General features: G+C 46.0%; 1 protein-coding gene across 1 annotated transcript in view; it reads right to left on the bottom strand.

Moving 5' to 3' along the window:
- The window catches only part of CILK1 (ciliogenesis associated kinase 1), an 82,890-nt gene that overhangs the window by 45,890 nt on the left and 15,467 nt on the right, over positions 1–21,533 (bottom strand). The window contains exons 3-6 of the mRNA XM_082252046.1: positions 19,026–19,080; positions 17,867–17,988; positions 8,683–8,762; positions 5,891–6,023 (exon numbers count right to left, since the gene is read on the bottom strand). Of these exons, the coding sequence (XP_082108172.1) occupies positions 5,891–6,023; positions 8,683–8,762; positions 17,867–17,988; positions 19,026–19,080 (390 nt within the window). The remainder of the gene's footprint in view (positions 1–5,890; positions 6,024–8,682; positions 8,763–17,866; positions 17,989–19,025; positions 19,081–21,533) is intronic.

Below are 21,533 nucleotides of genomic sequence, written 5' to 3' on the forward strand. Positions count from 1 at the left end.
TTTTGGTGGTATTTGATCACCAGTGCGATTTTTTGATCACGCGCTATAAACAAAAAAAAAAGAGTGTCAATTTTGCAAAAATAACAATATTTTTCACATTTTTTTATATGAAATTCCCCCCAAAAAAAACGTAAAAATCAAAATTTAACATTTTAGGCCAATTTGTTTTATGCTACATATGTTTGGTTAAAAAAAAAATAAATAAATAATCGCAAAAAGCGTATTTTGATTGGTTTGCGCAAATGTTATTGCGTTTACTAACTAAGGGGAAGATTTTTGTCACTTTTGTTGTTTTTTTTTTTAACGAGTAACGGCGGTGATCTGCGATTTTTTTTGCGGGACTTCGACATTGCGGCGGACAGATCGGACCCTTGACTGACATTTTTGACACTTTTGGGGTTACCAGTGACATTACTACAGTAATCAGTGCTATACATATGCACTGTTACTGTATAAATGACACTGGCAGTGAAGGGGTTAACTTTTTTTTTGAGAGGGAGGGGTTAAGTGTGTCCCTAGGGGTGTGTTTCTTACTGTGATTGGATGTGGCTACTGGTGTAAGAACAGAGATCAACGGTCCTACACAGCAGAACCGTTTGATCTCCATTCTTACACAGGGAAGAATGACAGGCGGCTTTGTTTACATTAGCCGCCTGCCTTTCTCCCGATGTAACGGATGATCGCGAGTGCCCTGTGCATGGACATCGGGTCCGCCGGGCACACGCGCGGGGGGGGGGGGGGGGGGGGGGGGGATGGTCCGTGACCGAGCGGGAGCGCGCCACCGGCGGTGCGCACTCGCTCCCTAGAGCCTCACAGGCTAGCGACGTAGACCTATGTCGCTTTACCTGTGAGGGGCTGACTGCCGCCGTAAATAGTCTTGCAGCGGTCGGCAAGTGGTTAACAGGACAGGTTTCACTCGGAACAGGCCTCACCATGGTTGACCAAAGAAGTGAAGTGCACATGCTCAGGGTCATATCCAGAGGTTGTCATTGGGAAATAGATGTAAGAGTGCAGCCAGCATCGCTTAGACCATACCCTGCACACTGTATTAAGTTGGTCTGCTTGGCTGTCATCCCAGAAGGAAGCCTCTTCTAAAGATGATGCACAAGAAAGCCACAAACAGATTCATGAGGACAAGCAGACTAAGGACATGGATTACTGGAACCATGTCCTGTGGTCTGATGAGAACAAACGTATTTGGTTCAGGTGGTGTCAAGCGTGTGTGGCGGCAACCAGGTGAGGAGTACAAAGACAAGTGTGTTTCGCCTACAGTCAAGCATGGTGGTTGGAGTGTCATGTTCTGGGGCTGCATGATTGCTGCTGGCACTGGGCAGCTACAGTTCATTGAGGGAACCATGAATGCCAACATGTACTGTGACATACTAAAGCAGATCATTATCCCCTCCCTTCAGAGACTGGGCCACAGGGAAGTATTCCAACATGATAAAGACCCAAAACACACCTCCAAGGTGACCACTGCCTTGCTAAAGAAGACCAGGTTAAGGTGATGGACAGGCCAAGCAGGTCTACAGACCTAAACCTTATTGAGCATCCGTGGAGCATCCTCAAATGGAAGTTGGAGGAGCGCAAGGTCTCTATCATCCACCAGCTCTGTGATCTAGTCATGGAGGAGTGGAATGTGACTCCAGTGGCAACCTGTGAAGCTCTGGTGAACTCCATGCCCAAGAAGGTTAAGGCGGCGCTGGAAAATAATGGTGACCACACAAAATATTGACACTTTGGGCCCAATTTAGACATTTTGACTTAGGGGTGTACTCACTTTTGTTGCCAGTGGTTTAGACATTAATGGCTGTGTGTTGAGTTTTTTTGAGGGGACAGCAAATTTACACTGTTATACAAGCTGTACACTCACTACTTTACATTGTAGCAAAGTGTCATTTATTCAGTGTTGTCACATGAAAAGATATAATAAAATGTTTACAAAAATGTGAGGGGTGTACTCACTTTTGTGAGATACTGTATATGTATTATATATATATATATATATTTTTTTTTTTTTACACACACCTCAAAAAAATTAAAGGAACAGTTTGAAAACACATCAGATCTCAATGGGGAAAAATACCATGCTGGATACCTATACTGATATGGATGTATGTAATGTGTTATACTGATATGGATGTATGTAATGTGTTAGGAATGAAAGGATGCCACACCGTTTGATAGAAATTAAAATTATCACCCTACGGAGGGCTGAATTAAAAGATATCTCAAAAATCAAAGTGAAAAAAAGATGCAACAGGCTAGTCCATTTTGCTGAAATTTCATTTCAGCCACTCAGAATGGTCCTCAGTAGTTTGTATGGCCCCCACATGCTTATATGCATGCCTGACAATGCTGGGGCATGATCCTAATGAGACGATGGATTGTGTCCCGGGGTATTTCCTCCTAGATCTGGACCAGGGCATCACTAAGCGCCTGAACAGACTGAAGTGCAACCTGGATGGACTGACATAATGTCCCAAGGGTATTCTATTGGATTTAGGTCAGACGAGCGTGGGGGCCAGTCGATGGTATCAATTCCTTCATCCTCCAGGAGCTGGCTGCATACTCTCACCACATGAGGCCGGGCACTGTCATGCACCAGGAGGAACCCAGGACCCACTGCACCAGCGTAGGGTCTGACAATGGGTCCAAGGATTTCATCCTGATATCCAATGGCAGTCAGGGTGCCATTGTCTAGCCTGTAGAGGTCTGTGCATCCCAGCATAGATATGCCTCCCCAGACCATCACTGACCCACCACCAAACCGGTCATGCTGAATGATGTTACAGGCAGCATAAAGTTCTCCACTGCTTCTCCACACCTCTTCACGTCTGTCACATGTGCTCAGGGTGAACCTGCTCTCATCTGTGAAAAGAACAGGGTGCCAGTTGCCAGACCTGCCAATTCTGGTATTCAATGGCAAATGCCAATCGACTGACACTATGCCAGACAGTGTGCACAGGGCCCACTAAAGGGTATCGGGCCCTCAGACCACCCTCACAAAGTCGGTTTCTGATTGTTTGGTCAGAGACATTCACACCAGTGGCCTGCTGGAGGTCATATTGTAGGACTCAGGCAGTGATCAAAATGTTCCTCCTTGCACAAAGGAGCAGATACCGGTCCTGCTGATGGGTTAAGGACCTTCTACGGCCCTGTCCAGCTCTTCTAGAATAACTGCCTGTCTCCTGGTATCTCCTCCATTCTCTTGAGACTGTGCTGGGAGACACAGCAAACCTTCTGGCAATGGCACGTAATGGTGTGCCATCCTGGAGGAGTTGGACTGCCTGTGCAACCTCTATAGGGTCCAGGTATCGCCTCATGCTACCAGTAGTGACATTGACCCTAGCCCAATGCAAAACTAGTGGAAAACAGTCAGAAAAGAAGAGTAGGGAAAAAAATGTCAGTGCCCTCCACCTGTAAAACCATTCCTGTTTTGGAGGTTGTCTCGTTGTTGCCCATCTAGTGCACCTGGTAATTTAAATTAACACCAAAGCAGTTGAAACTGATTAACAATCCCCACTGCTACTTAACTGACCAGCTCAATATCCCAGGAGTTTAATTGACTTGTTGCTATACTCTGAATAAAAAGTGTTCCTTTAATTTTTTTAAACAGTGTGTGTGTGTATACACACATACACATATACACACACACACACACACACACACACTGCTCAAAAATATTAAAGGAACACTTTTTAATCAGAGTATAGCATCAAGTTAATCAAACTCCCAGGATATTGATCTGGTTAGTAAGGTAGCAGAGGGGGTTGTTGATCAGTTTCAGCTGCTTTGGTGTTAATGAAATAAAAAACAGGTGCACTAGATGGGCAACGATGAGACAACCTCCAAAACAGAAATGGTTTTACAGGTAGAGGCAAATTACATTTTTTTCCCCTACTAATCTTTTCTGACTGTTTTTCACTAGTTTTGCATTTGGATAGGGTCAGTGTCACTACTGGAAGCATGAGGAGGTACCTGGACCCTATAGAGGTTGCAATGGCAGTCCAACTCCTCCAGGATGGCACATCAATATGTGCCATTGCCAGAAGGTTTGCTGTGTCTCTCAGCAGGAGATTCCAAAAGACAGGTAGTTACTCTAGGAGAGCTGGACAGGGCTGTAGAAGGTCCAGCAGGCCACTGGCATAAATGTCTCTGACCAAACAATCAGAAACAGACTTCATGAGGGTGGACTGAGGGCACAATGTCCTCTAGTGCAGCAGTCCTCAACTCCGGTCCTCGGGGCCCACTAACAGGCCAGATTTTAAGTATTACCTTGGGGAGATGCATACTAGAATACTGCAATCACTGAGCAGCAAATGAGATCACCTGTGATGTAATTTAGTTATCTAGCAAACCTGGTCTGTTAGTGGGCCCCGAGGACCGGAGTTAAGGACCACTGCTCTAGTGGGCCCTATGCTCACTGCCCAGCACCATGAAGCTTGATTGCCATTTGCCACTCAACACCCTCTGCTTTTCACAGATGAGAGCAGTTTCACCCTAAGCACATGTGACAGACGTGAAAGGGTCTGGTAAAGTCATGGAGAATGTTATGCTGCCTTTAACAACGTTCAGCATGACCGGTTTGGTGGTGGGCCAGGGATGGTCTGGGGAGGCATATCCATGGAGGGATGCACAGACCTCTCCAGGCTAGACAATGGCACTCTGGCTGCCATTTGGTATCAGGATGAAATTCTTGGACCCATTGTCAGATTCTAGGCTACAGCAGTGGGTCCTGGGTTCCTCCTGGTGCATGACAATGACCAGCCTCATGTGGCAAGAGCATGCAGGCAGTTCCTGGAGGATGAAGGAATTGATACCATGGATGGAATGGCTCTCATGCTCGCCTGACCTAAATCCAATAGAATACCTATGGGACATTATGTTCGGTCCATCTGACACCGCCAGGTTGCACCTCAGTCTGTTCAGGAGCTCAGAGGTCCAGATCTGGGAAGTAATACCCCAGGACACCATTGGTCATCTTAAAAAGGAGCATGCCCCAATGTTGCACAAGCACGTGGGGGCCATACAAACTACTGAGTACCATTTTGAGTTGCTGCAATAAAATTTCAGCAAAATGGACTAGCCTGCTGCATAATTTGTTTCACTTAGATTTTTGTGGTGTCTTTGAATTCAGCCCTCTGTAGGTTGATAATTTTCATTTCCATCAAACGCTGTGGCATCCTTTAGTTTCCAACAGATTACCCAGTCCATATCAGTATAGATATCCAGCCTGATATTTTGCCCCATTGAGATCTGATGTGTTTTTAAAGTGTTCCTTTAATTTTTTTGAGCAGTGTATACACACACACACACACACACAGTACACCACTCCCAAATTCCAGCGTCCCACAGATCCAGGCTAAATCCTGAAGCCCGGTGCCAGAAGTAGGCTGCAGAAAAAGGAACTGAAGGATCTCTGTCATTAGTCTCATTCTCAGTCTCAAAAGGGAGACATTAGAGGTCTATCACCCCCCCCCCCCCAACAGGGATGTTAAAAATGTAAAATAAAATTCTAAAAACTAAGAAAAAAAACACACAAAAAAAAAACAAAAAAAAAAAAACACAAATTCTACACCAGCATGCCACAACCATGTACATTGCACATTGTTGTGAGGTGCTCACCGATCAGCACCTTTCACTTTAATAAGTCAACAGGAGGTATAATTTATGCTGTGGTTGTGAAGCAAAGCATCGTTGTCCAGCATGTGTATACCCCCAGGTGCTACCTCTGCAGCTAAAGGGGGTATCAGATGAGGCACCCAGGGGGTGCCAAACTGCCTTCTCCCAGCCATAATGGGAGTGTCCCTCATTCTTAATTTCAAAAGTTTGGAGGTATGTACTAGGAAGGGTGAAGACTACCTGTGTTTTGCTAAACTGGGCTTACCATCTAGTTGACACATAATCGGTATAAGGGGGTCTTGATCTTGTCTCTCGTGCTAGTCCAAAATCTGCTATTTTAACAAGCTCTGGACCTATGCAAAGGAGGTTTTCAGGTTTTAGGTCTCTGTGAAAGAACCCTGTAAACAATATTATTATTAGTGAATGAGAACAGTTCACAATATGTGCAATAAGAATGTGTTATGTAATATTCTGTATAACATTTTGTCCATAATGTACACCCCCTAAGGCTTTTGTATGACAGTCTAAACAAGTATCAAATCCAGATGCTCTGTGATGCACAAGCCTAAGGCAGTAAACAAAAAATTACCAGTAACTCAATTCACAGCAGTATTCCAGGACTGCCCATGAGATGTGGAGCTCCTTCTGGTCTTAGCTGGTCTCTTTCATGATAATGCCTTGAAAAATCTCAGAGTAAGAGAATGTTCCAGTATCAATCTCTACAAAAGAAGAGAATGCTACTTGAACCTTTAAGGGCTAATCCCCGATCTGCCTCATCTTGCAAGAACTCCAAAATTGTAGGTATATCATAGAAAAAAAAAATATTTTTTATCCAGGAACTGAATTTCTTCCAGATTTTTCCCTAAATGGCTCTGGTGACTGATTTATAAAGGTCGGAAATTCCAAAGCCCTTTGGGATGTCCTCCTCAGAAACCAGCTGGCCAGCTTCGACCTGCGAACATGAGAAATTAGATCCTCACTGAGGAAATCTGTTGGACAGTGAAGAAAAGTGAACCATGTTCGCTTCGGCCAAAAAGGAGCTAAACGAATCAGACTTGTTTCTTCTTGCAGGAACTTTTAAAGGACTTGAGTTAGGAGCTCAGTTAGGAGGGAAGGCATAACAAAGAGCAAAAATCCATAGATTTTGTAACATACCCACTCCCAGGGATTCCCTTTCCTGACTCATGGAAAAGTGGAGCCTCATCTTGGCATTCTTTCTGGTAGTAAACAGATCTAGTATGTGCTGACTCCAACGATCTACTAGATCCTGAAAGACCTCTGGGCAAAAGGGACCACTCGCCCTGACTGATCTGATGGCGACTCAGAAAGTCTGCTAATTCCAGTTCTCCTTTAAAATGAATTGCAGGAAAGGAGGCCAGACTCTTTTCTGTCCAGGAAAGCATGTGCTAAAGACATTAAAGCTGGACTTCTCTTTCCTCCCTGACAATTGATGTAGGCTACTGTGGTTATGTTGTCTGCCAGGACCCGAAGATGCTGACATCTGACCACTTCCTGGAAAAACTGTGTTGCTCTGTCTAATGCACACAACTCTCTGACAACTTTCTCTTTTCTTCTGGGACAGGCTCCCTTGCAAACAAGCTCCCTAGACCCATGAGCTGGCACCTGTAGTTAATCTCATTGAAATTGGCTATTTTCACAGTAGACCTGCCTCGAAGTGTGTGCTGACTCTTCATCACCAAAGCAAACGTTTAATCTGTGAGAAAGGTGCACCCATGAGTCCAGAGTCTTCAGGCTCCCATCCCACACTTGCAAGAAGAAACTCTTGAGAATTGCACCCACTGTACTGCCAGAAAGATTGTCATCATAAACCCTAATGCAGACATCACAAATCTTATTGGGATTGGCTGAATGTACTGCAGCAGAGATATCAGAAAATTGATCTTCTGGGTCCTTTCCGTACCTTTTGCCTGGATTACCTGAGTGCAGAATGTGCTCTAGTAAAGGTAACATACTGATTTGTTCAGGTTGACTAACCAACCCAGCTTGCTCAGCCATTCTTGGACGTAAAGAATATCGGCCTTTAACTGATGTTCCAAAGAAGATGTTTTCAGGAGGTCTTCTAGGTAAAGAATGACGGTTGTTCCTTGGAGTCTCAGAGGTGCTAGAGCCTCTGCCAGTACTTTTGGAGAAAATCATTGGGGCAGAGAAGAGGCTGAACAGAAGCACTCTGAGCTGGAAAGAATCCATCTTCAAGGCAAAATGCAGGAATCTCAGACTTACCCCTTATTGAAATAGGTAAGTTAGCATCTCGTAGATCCAAGGTTGCCATAAAGCAGTGGCAGGCAACCTCTAAGAGTTGGATATCTACCTGAACAACATATTAATCAATAAATCAAAGATCAGCTGGGTGTGGCCCTTTTTTTTTTTTTTTTTTTTTTTTTTTTTTTTAGGAATTACCAAGCAAAGCCTTACTAAAATATAAACTTAGCCTACCTTAAAAGTGAACAGTTTCAGTCAGTGGAGGAATGGACAGTGTCAGTAGGGCAGTGGACGGTATGTGGACAGTGTCATTAGGACAGAGGTTGGTGTCAGTAGTTTTTGTTTTTTTTTTTTACAATATTTTGGCATTATTTAAAAAAAAAAAAAAAAAAAGACGTTTTTGTTAAGCAGCCCTGTTGGGACCGCCAAAAGAAAACTATATTTGTCTAAAAAAAAACATGCAAATAGTTTCATTTGAGTACAGGGTTAAACGACTCAGTAACTGTTGAAAATTGACAGGGCGAAAACTGAAAAATGTCCTGGACTGGAAGGGGGTGAAAATGTCCAGGCTACAATGAAAATCAAAAATTGAGGTAAACAGATTATTGTTAAATATACAAAGCTAGATTTAGGTCTAAATCCTGCACAATTTCCATTCTTCTCTTCTTTTATATATTTATATGAAGATAAATGTATTCCTCCAAGCATTGAAATGCAGTACCTTTGTAGTTTATAAAGAAACCATTGTGAAACCCTGCCTGAGGAATGTACAACAAAGAATTTTTTGGGCGGATCAAACATCAAATAAATATGGACATTGGAGATTAAAAATCTTACCGTATTTATGTATAAAAGCAAGCCCTTGAAGTATCTGAAACATGATATTTCTGATAGTGGTTTCTGGAAACAGTTTATTCCTGTGGGAAAGCACAGAGAAAGACCAACACTGGTTTACTTGTGCTGCTTTAAATGTGGTTGTAAAGCCTGAAGGCTTCTTACCATCATGCATTCTACACATGAAGGTAAAAAACCTACAGTATACAGCTTCCCCCAAAGCCCCCCCCCCCTAATACTTACCCAAGCCCGATCCAGCGATTTGCACAAGAGCGGTTGCACTCCCGGGTCTCTGCCTCCTCATTGGCTGAGACACAGCAGTGGGAGCCATTGACTCCTACTGCTGTTAATCACAGCCAGTGGAGCTGGAGCAGGGGTCGAGCCGAGGCCTGTTTAGTGCGTCTTATCGACACACAGAGTGGGGCTCAATAGCAAGCACGCGAAAGTGGTCCATAGAGAGCAGCCTGCTATGGAAGCATTCGGCAAGGCTTCCGAGGAGAATCGAGGCGGCTCTGTGTAAAACCCTTGCACAGAGCAGAAAAGTATGACAAATTTGTTTTTTTTTTGTTTTTTAATAAGCCTTTAATATCCCTTTAGCTGTAAATGACTTTTCATTTAGCCAAGAGCAAAAGGGAAAAAAAAAAAAACACAAGATAAAATTTTAGGCTGGCCACATGGAGATTAGGGATTCCTCCATTCACATAAGGTTACATAGTGAGGTTGAAAAAAAAAAAAAAAAACACTAGTCCATCTAGTTCAATCAACAATAAAAAGGTATTAAAAAACCCGTATATACACACAATTCTATACCCAAAGTTGATCTAGAGAAAGGCAAAAAACCCAAAGCATGATCCAATTCACTCCAGTGGGAGGGGAAAAAAATAATTCCTTCCTGATCTGCTGTAATCCAGCTTCCTCTCTTTCTAAATCTCAAAATGGACTAGGGACTATGGAATGTGTCGTGTGCATAGCGCAGTGCACATTGTGATAACAATGCAGACTGGGCACCTCAGAAATCAGTGTGAGAGGGCCAAGGCAGCTATGTTGTTGAAAATTCCAAGGTCAGCCATGACATTTGTAAAATAAGACACATAGCAGCTGTGACCCCTCCCCCCTTCTCAAAATTGAGCTATAATAATCCCACAAGAGTGCATTTCCATCGTCATTTAACCACTTTACCACCGGAGGATTTTGCTGTCTTACGTCCAGGCCACTTTTTGCGATTCGGCGCTGTGCGACTTTAACTGACAATTGCGCGGTCGTGCGACGCCGTACCCAAACGAAATTTACGTCCTTTTTTTCCCACAAATAGAGCTTTCTTTTGGTGGTATTTGATCACCTGTGCGATTTTTACTTTTTGCGCTATAAACAAAAAACGGAATTTTTGTAAAATCTTACCTGTAAAATTCCTTTCTCTGAGTCCTCCGACAGTCGCCGCCTCTTCATATTCGTCACATATGGGGTATTAGACTTTGCTCCGGCTCCGAAGGAGTAGCTAGGCAACAGAATATGTTAACAATAAAGCTTTAACATATCCCACCCTCAAGGGGTGGTCCCCTCAGTCAATACCCTCCTACTTCCTGCAACCATATCTCAGTTTTAGTGGAATAGCAGTAGAGTATACATTCAAACCCCAAAAGAGGGGCGGGGGCGGCGACTGTCGGAGGACTCAGAGAAAGGAATTTTACAGGTAAGATTTTACAAAAATTCCGTTTTCTCTTACGTCCTCCGACAGTCGCCGCCTCTTCATATTCGTCACATATGGGGACGTCCCAAAGCAGTGCAAACATGAGGGGTGGGAAACGCATCCGCGCCGAAAGGCAACGCAGTCTCCACATCAAAGAAAGGAACCTTACCAAAGGAAGGAAACCAGCTGGGCAACAGCAAAAATAAGTGCTCAACAGGAGCAACAACCCAGGAAAAGACAAAAAACCAGGGGATACAAAACTTATCCCAACAGCCAGGAGTCCCCAACAAGGGACCCTAGGGAACAGCCGCACTAAGAACCTTGCGGCCAAAGGAAGCATCCGCCGATGCCTGAACATCTACTTTGTAGAATTTTGTGAAAGTGTGTACGGTCGACCAAGTCGCCGCCTTACACACCTGGGCTACAGAAGCCCCATGACGACAGGCCCAAGACGTACTCAGAGATCTAGTAGAGTGCGCCTTCACAGGCACAGGGGGAACCTTCCCCTGCAAGGCATAGGCCTGTTCAATGGTCTGCCTGATCCATTTGGCAATGGTAGAGACGGAAGCCGCCATGCCCTTCCGAGGACCCTCTGGAAGAACAAACAAGGAGTCCGTCTTTCGAAAAGACTCAGTCGATTTAAGGTAAACCCTAATCGCCCGAACAACATCCAGAGAATGCAATCTCACCTCCTTTGGATGTTTAGGCTTCGTGCACAACGAAGGCAAAACAATATCCTCGTTAAGATGGAATTCCGAAACTCGTTTCGGCAGAAAAGAAGGATTAGGTCGCAAGACCACCTTATCCAAATGAACAACCAGGTACGGAGACTTGCAGGACAAAGCCGCCAGTTCCGACACTCTGCGAGCCGAAGTGATCGCCACCAAAAAGGCGACCTTTTTGGACAACATAGACAACGAGATCTCCCTGATCTGTTCAAAAGGAGCACGTTGTAACACAGACAGGACTAGATTCAAGTCCCAAGGGGGCAAAGGATCCCTCCTAGGAGGAACCAGATGCCGCACACCCTGAATAAAAGTGCCAACCAAGGAGTTGGAAGCCACGGGACGTTGAAACAGAACGGCCAGCGCAGACACCTGACCCTTTATCGTAGCCAGCGCCAAACGCTGATCGACACCCGTCTGAAGGAAAGACAGCACACGGGAAACCGAGTACGTGCGGGGTGAAAACCCCCTGGACTCACACCAGGCAAAACAGGCCTTCCAAGTACGGTAATAAACCTTTCCCGAGGAAGACTTCCTCGCGTTGATCAAGGTATGAACAACCTCTGGAGAGAGACCCTTCTCCTTCAGGACCTCGGTCTCAACAGCCAGGCCGTCAAAGCCAGCGACTGTAAAGCAGGATGGTAAATCGGTCCTTGAGACAGTAGATCGTCCCGAAGAGGCAGACGCCAGGGGGCGTCGACCGCCAGATTCACGAGGTCTGCGTACCAGGACCGGCGAGGCCAGTCCGGAGCCACAAGAATCACCGTGCTGCGTTCCGAGTGTAACCTGCGAAGGACCCGGGACAGCAACTGAATCGGTGGAAACGCGTACATCAGCCTGTACTGATGCCACGGGGCCACTAACGCGTCCGACGCGTCTGCCCGAGGGTCGCGCGTCCTTGCCACGAACCTCTTCACCTTGTAGTTGAGGCGAGACGCGAACAGGTCCACATCTGGAAGACCCCACTTCGCGCACAACATCTGGAAGACAGCCGGGTGGAGAGACCATTCCCCCTGATCCAGGGTCTGGCGACTCAGATAGTCCGCCTGCCAGTTCTCCACTCCCGGAATGTGAACCGCCGTTATCGCCGGGACATGAGTCTCGGCCCAAGACAGAATGTCGGCCACTTCTCGAGCCGCTCGGGCACTCCTGGTGCCCCCTTGGTGGTTTATGTAGGCCACCGCCGTGGCATTGTCCGTCTGCACCCGAACCGGGCAGCCCTGCAGCCGGTCCGTCCAGCGATGAAGACAGAGCCTTATCGCACGCAATTCCAGAATGTTGATCGGGAGGGAAGACTCCCCCTCCGACCAGGTCCCCTGGGCGGACAGAACGCCCAGAACACCACCCCAGCCCGGCAGGCTGGCATCCGTGGTGATTATCGTCCACGAGATCGGACGAAACGACTTGCCCCCGGACACCAACGGGGACTGGAGCCACCACAGAAGGTTTTCCCTGGTGCGATGACTCAACGAGATCTGAAGATCCAGAGATTGAGGTCGCCCGTCCCACTTGGACAAGATCTCCGCCTGGAGACCCCGCGTGTGAAACTGCGCGAAAGGAATCGCCTCGAAAGCCGAGACCATCAATCCCAGACATCTCATACACGTCCGCAGAGACGAGTTCGGAACGTCCCTGAGGGACCTGACTTCCTCCTGAAGAGTCCTGAGTTTGTCTTCCGGCAGGAAGACCTTCGCCTGCACCGAGTCCAGTATCATTCCCAGATAGGGAAGACGAACCGACGGACTCAGTGTCGACTTTGGAACATTTATCGTCCAACCGAACTCCTGCAGAGTTTGCATCGTGACAGACAGGTCCTTCTCCAGACCCTGACTGGTCGCAGACCGAATCAGAATGTCGTCCAGATACCCCAGGACAGAAATGCCCTGGGCTCTCAATAATGCCAGAACCGGTGCAAGCACCTTGGTGAAGACCCGCGGAGCCGAGGCGAGCCCAAAGGGCAACGCCACGAACTGGTAGTGATCCTCCGCAATGGCAAATCGAAGGTATCTCTGATGACCCTCGAATATGGGGATGTGAAGATACGCATCCTTCAAATCGATGGAGGCCATGAATTCCCCCGGAACCAGGGCAGCCACCACCGAGCGCAGGGATTCCATGCGGAACTTGCGAACCCGCACAGAGCGGTTCAGAGCTTTCAAGTCCAGAATTGGACGAACCTTGCCCTCCTTTCTGGGCACGGTGAACAGATTGGAATAAAACCCCCGAAATCTGTCCCGATGAGGCACCGGAACCACCACTCCCTGAGCCCTCAGGTCCCGCACCGCCAGGTGCAGATCCCGCAGGCGCTCTGGAGACAGTTGTAGATTTGAGGGAAAAAATCTGCTCTCTGGCCGAGAGAGAAACTCGATCTTGTAACCAGATCGAACGATTTCCAGAACCCATCTGTCCCGCACACGGGCCAACCAGGGCTGAAGAAAACCGAGCAAGCGTCCCCCCACCCCAAAACTGGGTGAGGGCGCCCCTTCAGGCCGAACTGTTATGGGCCGCAGGTCCGGATTGGCCGGACTTCTGTTTCCCAGACCAGGGTTTCTTCTGAGAGCCCTGGCCCTTGAACGGTTTGCCCTTGTAGTGCGGCCGAAAGGCACGAAAGGACCCCTGAGGGGGCCGAAAATGAGCATGCTTCTTCCCAGAAGCCCCCTTAGCCTTGGGGAAATGGGGCAAGAGAGTGCTCTTACCCCCGGTAATCCCCTTAATCAACACATCCAGGGACTCCCCAAAAAGGCGAGACCCATCATAAGGCAGATTGGCTAAGGTTTTACGTGAAGATTGGTCCACCGACCAACATTTCAACCAAACCAGGCGGCGAGACAACACCGCCACGCTGTGCACACGCGCGGCCAACGGAATCAGGTCCAGGTCCGCATCACACAGATACATGACACCCTGGTGGATCTGATCCACCATATCCAGGGTCGCCGCCGAGGCCGAATCGGCCACTAGGACGCGCCTAAGCATCTGCGTCCAACTTGCGATCGCCTGGGCCGCCATGAGAGAAGCAAACAGAGCCTTAAGCATAGAACCCGTAACAGAATAAGTATGACGGGCAAGAGACTCCAGTCTCCTATCCGTGGCATCACGGAAAACAGGGGATCCCTCTGCAGGGATCGCAGTGGCTTTGTTCAAAACCGCAATAGCATGATCCACTGGCGGAGGCACACACCACCGTTCATCAGTGGCAGGCGAGAAAGGATAACGCAGCTTAAATTTACTTGGTACCGCAAAAGGCTTGCGCAAATCGCGCCATTGGTCCTTAACAGCGCGCTGAAAATCAGCATTGCAGGGAAAAACCTGCGGCGTCCTGCGTTTTCTCTGCGTCCCATAAGCCGCCAAGGCAGCTGGGGGACACACCTCGTCCTGCAAACGTAGCGTCTGCTTAATGGAAGCAATCAACTCATCCATGATTGCAAGCTCTTCAGGCGAGCCAGGGGGAGAATTATCAACCCCCTCAACTTCAGCCTCTACCTCAGACCCCACTAGATCAAGAGAGGAGCGGGACCCCGATAGGGGGGTCCCCGCCAGAACAGCCCCATCACCTTCACCCTCAGAATCAGAGGACAGAGCAACTCTGGGCCGTTTAGTAGATTGAGCAGCCACCAGCATTTGCACCTGTGCAGCAAGGCCAGCCACAATAGTGGCCAAATCCCCCCCCTGGGGGGGAAACAGCGGTCCCCTGGCTTTCCACCAATACTGTGGGAAACTTGCCCTCCTGAGAATCCATTGCCCCTGTATGCCAGACAACCAAGGGTTAACTGCCCCCTTACAGCAAGCGCGGCAAGCGCAGCCCACCGCACCACACTCAGGCACAATGAGACCCCCACAGGGAATATACAGACTGAATACAGGCAATGGAACACAGGAATAGAAGGATAAAACCTGAGGAGACTCCGCTGCTGCTGCTGCCTCGATCGGTGCTTCCAGGAGAGAGGAAGTGATGCTGCCAGGGCGCTCTATGTAAGCCTATGGAGGCTACAAGAAAATGGCCGCCGTGCATGTAAACCATGCGGCCGGAGCGGGCGCCGGTAAAATGGCGCCGTTTGGCGCCGAAATCGCCGCTCCACAGTGCATAAAATCACACACAATATTATCCCATTATATGGATACATGTTAGATCGCCGCAGCGATCGCTGTATATGCCCCAACATGCCATTAAAAACATGCCCCACAGCACACAGCTCCGCACACTGCCCAGCCTGACATACTCAGTGTCATACAGCTCCCCCCCCCCTTGCAGCCCACAGCATGCAGCCGAGATATAGGGAGACAAGCAGTGTGATTAAAGGCAGGTTACACAGTCCCAGACTGAGACCCCCCCCAGACAGACAGGTCCCCACATAGATACACTTACCTCACATGGCGTGGGGAACCCGCACAGGCGAACAAGCCGCTGCACATGAGGCAGGGAGAGTCGCAATTCAAGACGCACACAATGGCGGTTCAGAAACCGCACAGCGTCCGGTGAGGTAGCCACCTCACCAATCATCCCTGCACCGAACAGGGATGGGTCGTTCACCGTGCCAGGAGCGTTACCTGGCTGAACGCTCGATGGCAGACTGGGAAGCCACTGACCCACGACCTGCGACCAGGGGGATCAGCCCGAGACCCAGTCCGCATGATCCTCTTCGTCCGAAGAACTAACTAATGCTGACAAAAATAACAGCTAAGTAAAAGGTAGAGAGAAAACTCAAACAAAATATCAAAAAGAAGAAAGAGTCTGGGACAAAAAGTCCCAGCACAGAGAGAGCCAGCCACTCCTGACAAGCTAGACATTAAAACTGAGATATGGTTGCAGGAAGTAGGAGGGTATTGACTGAGGGGACCACCCCTTGAGGGTGGGATATGTTAAAGCTTTATTGTTAACATATTCTGTTGCCTAGCTACTCCTTCGGAGCCGGAGCAAAGTCTAATACCCCATATGTGACGAATATGAAGAGGCGGCGACTGTCGGAGGACGTAAGAGAAAAAGAGTGTTTATTTTGAAAAAATAACAATATTTTTCTCATTTTTTATATGAAATTCCCCCCCAAAAAAATGTAAAAATCTAATTTTTTTTTAATTTTTGGCCAATTTGTTTTCTGCTACATATGTTTGGTAAAAAAAATCACGATAAGCGTATTTTGATTGGTTTGCGCAAAAGTTATTGCGTTTACTAACTAAGGGAAAGATTTCTGTCATTTTTGGTGTTTTTTTTTTTTAACGAGTAATGGCGGCGATCTGCGATTTTTTTTGCAGGACTGCGACATTGCGGCAGACAGATCAGACCCTTGACTGACATTTTTGACACTTTTGGGGGTACCAGTGACATTACTGCAGTAATCAGTGCTATATATATATTAGGGCTGCGCATCTTCACTTATCTCGCGATTCGGTGCGATTACGATTATTAGGGTCGCGATTCGATACGATTCGATTCCGCGATGCATCACGATTACTATGGGGGCCCTTTTCTAAAGGGGGATCTATGGTGACCCTGCTCTAAAGGCGGATCTATGGGGACCCTTCTCTAAAAGGGGAATCTATGGGGACCCTTCTCTAAAGGAGATCTATGGGGAGCCTGGGCCTGTCCTAAAGGGGATCCAGGGGAACTGAGCTCTAAAGGGGGGTCTATGGGGACCCTGCTCTAAAGGGGGATCTATGGAATAGATCCCCTTTAGTGCAGGGTCGCCATAGATACCCCTTTAGAGCAGGCCAGCATCCCCAGAGATCCCCCTTTAGTAGAGCAGGTTCCCCCATAGATCCCCTTTAGTAGAGCAGGTCCCCTCATAGATCCCCCTTTAGAGCAGGCCACATCAGGTTTGAAGAGTTACCTGATGCTAGTTGTAGTACCGTAGGCCCTGGGAAGGAGGAATGCTGGGCTCTGTAGTCCCCCTAGTTGTAGTATAGCAGGCTCTGGTAAGGAGGAATGCTGGGCTCTGTAGTCCCCCTAGTTGTAGTCTAACAGGCTCTGGTAAGGAGGAATGCTTGGCTCTGTACAGCCTGTACGTCCTCCCGTAATCACTGCATCTTTAGGACACAGCTGATCGCATATTGGGGTAAAAGGGCCCCAGCGGTCCGTTTACCATGTGATCAGCTGTGTCTAATGACAGCTGATCACGATGTAAACACAAATGAGTTATCGGTATTCCTTTCCTCATGCTGACAGCGTGAGGAGAGCCATTAAAAACGGCTTGTGTTAAAGGGACATCTACACTGATAATCAGGACACTGATTATCCAGGTCCTCATTATCAGTGGAGTCCCAACAGTGCCCACCAGTGCTGCTAATCAGTGCAGCCTCATCAGTTCCCCCTATCAGTGCTGCCTGTCAATGCCGCCTATCGGTGCCCATCAGTGCAGTCTCATCAGTGCCCATCAGTGCAGCCTCAACAGTGCCCATCAGTAAATGAGAAAAAAAAATTACCGGTTTGCAAAATTTCCTAATAAATCTTTAAAAACTTTTTTTTTTTAATTTTCGGTATTTTTTTCCATTTGTTTAGCAAAAAATAAAAAACCCAGTGGTGATTAAATACCACCAAAAGAAAGCTATATTTGTGTGACAAAAAATTATAAAAACTTCATATGGGTACAGTGTAGCATGACCGGGCAATTGTCATTCAAAGTGTGACAACGCTGAAAGCTGAAAATTGGCCTGGGCAGGAAGGTGGTAAAGTATCCAGTAGGCACACATTCATTAAATGTGTATTGATAGTATGAAAAATGTTAGCCTAGGCTTTTAAGTGTCTAAAGAACAGGCTGTATCAGGTTACTGAAGCACATACCGGTCTTTCATTAGCTGGTAGAGATTTTCCTTCATGTATTCAAATACAAAGTACAGTTGATCATTTTCTCGGATAACTTCCTTCAGTTTAATAACATTTGGATGATTAAGCTTCCTCAGTGACTATAAAAAAAAAAAAAAAAGTCAGCATATAAACTTTTTAAAGTTATTACTTTAAGTTGCATAGTATGTCTGCAAACATAACCATGTAACAAGGAGTAAAGGGACGGATCAAACATTCAAACGCAACCTCTGGTTTGTGTAAAACCCACCCACTAACCACCTTAGATTTACTTCAAACTTGTAATCTTTTTTTAGATCAGCAGGTTTATATTAACCTACACCCCCCCCCCCCCCATCTTGAAAATGGACAATTCACTGACAAGTACAGGAAAGAAAAAAAAAAAAAGCCATTGACTGAGGCGTCCACTAAAGAGTGGTCTGACTATAACACACTGTCTTAAGGTGGCTCCTCTATTTATGGAGGAGCAACGGATACACCCTTGGATAGCAGCACAATCTGGATGGGATAGTGCTAGATGGACTTTACATAGGTTACCACAGTTTCCCTGAGCTGCTCTTCAGGCAGAGGAAACTGCTTCTGCCCACAGACTGCTGGTCCCCTGTACTCTGCCCTGCAAACTATTGACCCCTGTACACTACCCTACATACGTCTAACCCCTGTACACTACCCTACATATGCCTGAACCCTGTACACTGCCACACATATTACTGACTCCTGGTCACTGCCCTACATACCACTTACACTGGCCAGAACTCAACCCAGCCAGTTGGGCCAGAAATCAGACCAAACCGCCAGGCCTGAAACTAGTCAAGCAAGTAGGCCTGCGGTACAAGTTGTTCTGCCTTCAGGATGGACTCCTGCATCAGACCAATTACTCCCAGATATGAAAGAAATCTGTGAAAGTGAGTGCAACGTTTTTTGAAGCTTACTTTTAAGGTAGGCAAAGTTTATCCTTTTACAGTGACATTTGTTTTATTATATTTTTCTACGTTTTCTTCATTCCTCCTTACTTTTTGCTGGGACCTTGCTAGTTAATTTTTTTTTTTTTTTGGCACACTGTTTGATCTCTTCTATATCGTTCTGGTTGATTTTCATCTCTCAAAATTCATCTACTTCTTTTCTGGAGGAAGCTTACCTTTAGCTCACGAAGATTCATGCATTCTTCCCAGGAGTAAAATTTCCGTTTCATTCTGTTAAAGGAAATAATGTAACAAATGTAAAAATACTGTATATAATATAGTTTATAGGCATGTGCAATTTGTTTCAGTCCGAATACAAATTTGGACAAATTTTTGGTAAATTTGGAGATTCAGATGTATCTGAATCTCCGAATGAAATAGTAATGAATTTGGTTGAAATACGTTAAATTTTGTTTCGTTTATTCATTTCAACTTTTCCCCTTGTTAAAGAGGCTTCCAGATTCTAATAAGTCCCCCACCTGCAGACCTGACAACCCCAGCCCAGGGTTGTCGGGAAGAGGCCCCATCAACATGGAGACAAGGTGCTTTGGCAGAGCCCCCCGTCCCAAAGTACCAACCCCCCTTGTTGAGGGCATGAGCCCCCCTCCCTCTTTTCCTGACCTGCTGGGCTTTTCAGATATTGAATTGATGCATTTTCATTTTTTTTTATTTGTAAAAAAATTTGAAAACCATTTATCATTTTCCCTCTACTTCACAGCTATGTGCCACTTTGTGGTTGTCTATCACATAAAATCCCAATAAAATACATTTACATTTCTGGTTGAAACATGACAAAATGTGGAAAATTTCAAGGGGTATGAATACTTTTCCAAGGCATTGCGCAAGTTGATAGTTTACAATCAGTTTAAGGTTTCGGTTAGGTGTTAAAGTGTACAGTAGGTTTCTTTTAGTTTTATTCAAGTGGGTAAAGGTCAGTTTTTTTAAAGATATTTGTCCCATTAACCATTGTCCAAAGCCAAGGGAGCAGGTAGTAAGGTGACATCTTCAAGTGGGGTTACCTGTTGAAATGATAGCTTTCAAGGAGGGGACTTCCCCTCTTTATAGAGAGATTTCCACTCACTTTCTCTTGTGTGTTCAAGTGAAGTTGAATTGGGCACAAAAACAACAAAAAATCTGACAGGGAACCTAGGCCTTTACCTTTTAAATTAGCACTTACAAATGAAAAACAAAAAAAATGCTGCTTACAATATGGCTTTAATGAGGATTGTTTTAAATTGTAAACATGCAAGATTCCTATAGGAATTTTAATGGCCTGCAATGCAAAAAAGAAATTGTGAATAACGGCTTTTTGACACTGGATGTGGCCACATCCCCAAAAAAAAAAAAAAAAAAAAACTATCAAATTACACAGGAAGTGTGCAGTATGTCGAAATTGCCAGCAATTCCTGACTGTAAAAATGTCAGGATTGTGTCAGGATTTGCCGAGTAAATACATGAAGGCATCAATGACATTTGAACTGAGGGTTTGCGAGTAGGAGCAGTCTGCTTTAGGCCCCTTTCACACTTGAGCAACTTGGGACTGAAAAGTTTCATGACAAGTCGTACTCCATGATTTCAAATGAGTACTGTTCATATAGGTGCTACTTCAAGTTGCAACAACTTCAAAGTGGTCCCTGCACTAGTTTGGCCTGACTTTGATGCATTTTGAGGCCCAAAGACATAGGGATTGCATCAAATTCAGTCAAAAATCGCACGACTTTTAGATTGCAAAAGTGTGAAAGGGGCCTTAAGAGACTTGATCCACTATGACATGGATTCACAAATCTGAATAACTGCCGAAAGGGGATGAACAATTACTGCAGAGAACTTAAACGAATATCTAAGTAGGGAGTCCAAGAATCTCTCTGGAAAATCCCTAAGAGTAAGAACATCATCAACCTGCTGGGTAGTATATTTGTGAAGGTGGGTGGTGGTTTCCAGTTCTCCTAAGAGGAGTGTCTTACATACCGAGTGTATTATAAAGGTTTTTGCAACCTTAACAGCTATATGCCTGGAACAGCAAGCTGATCCTCCAAATGCTGGGGAGTTTCCGGGGTAGTCGACACTGCATCAAAAACCAAAACTCTTTATAAATCTAAATGATATGAGACTTGCTGAAATACAGGCTCGCCCTGAAATTTTTCAGTCCTGGGGGGTCTGGCTACAGCCTCCACAGCTGTTGCGGAGAATATGCTGATCCTGAAAGATGCTGTGTACAGACAAGCTCAAGCAGCTTTTTTTTTTTTTTTTTAAAGTCTTTATTGAAGTCATGGAAGAAAAAAAAAAAAATAGAAAAAAAAAAAAACCCATCTTTGAAGTATCTCGGTTGAAGAAAAAAATATAAACCACTAGGAAAAAATAGGAGGAGTATAATGAGTGTTTCTCAAAAATGCTGAGGAAAAGACATCCAACCTTCTAGGACAATTGAAATTCATTGAGGTCCGGTTCCAGCAGAGTTCTGAATCGCATGTTTGTGACAGGATTAAAATCCTTCACATCACAGCACCATGTTCCTGACCCACAGAGGAACATGCCACACTTTAACACTTGCATGTGCCAAACTGCTTGGTTCTGCCCAATTAAAAAAAATGGGTAGTGCAATCCATTAAAATGGATGGGCTGATCTACCTGCGCATGCAAACTGAGCCCTTTATTACAATCCCAAAACTTACATCAGTGTCCGC

Source organism: Pelophylax lessonae (assembly GCF_965119305.1).
Source record: "Pelophylax lessonae genome assembly, chromosome: 3".
In the NCBI taxonomy this organism is placed as follows: Eukaryota; Metazoa; Chordata; class Amphibia; order Anura; family Ranidae; genus Pelophylax; species Pelophylax lessonae.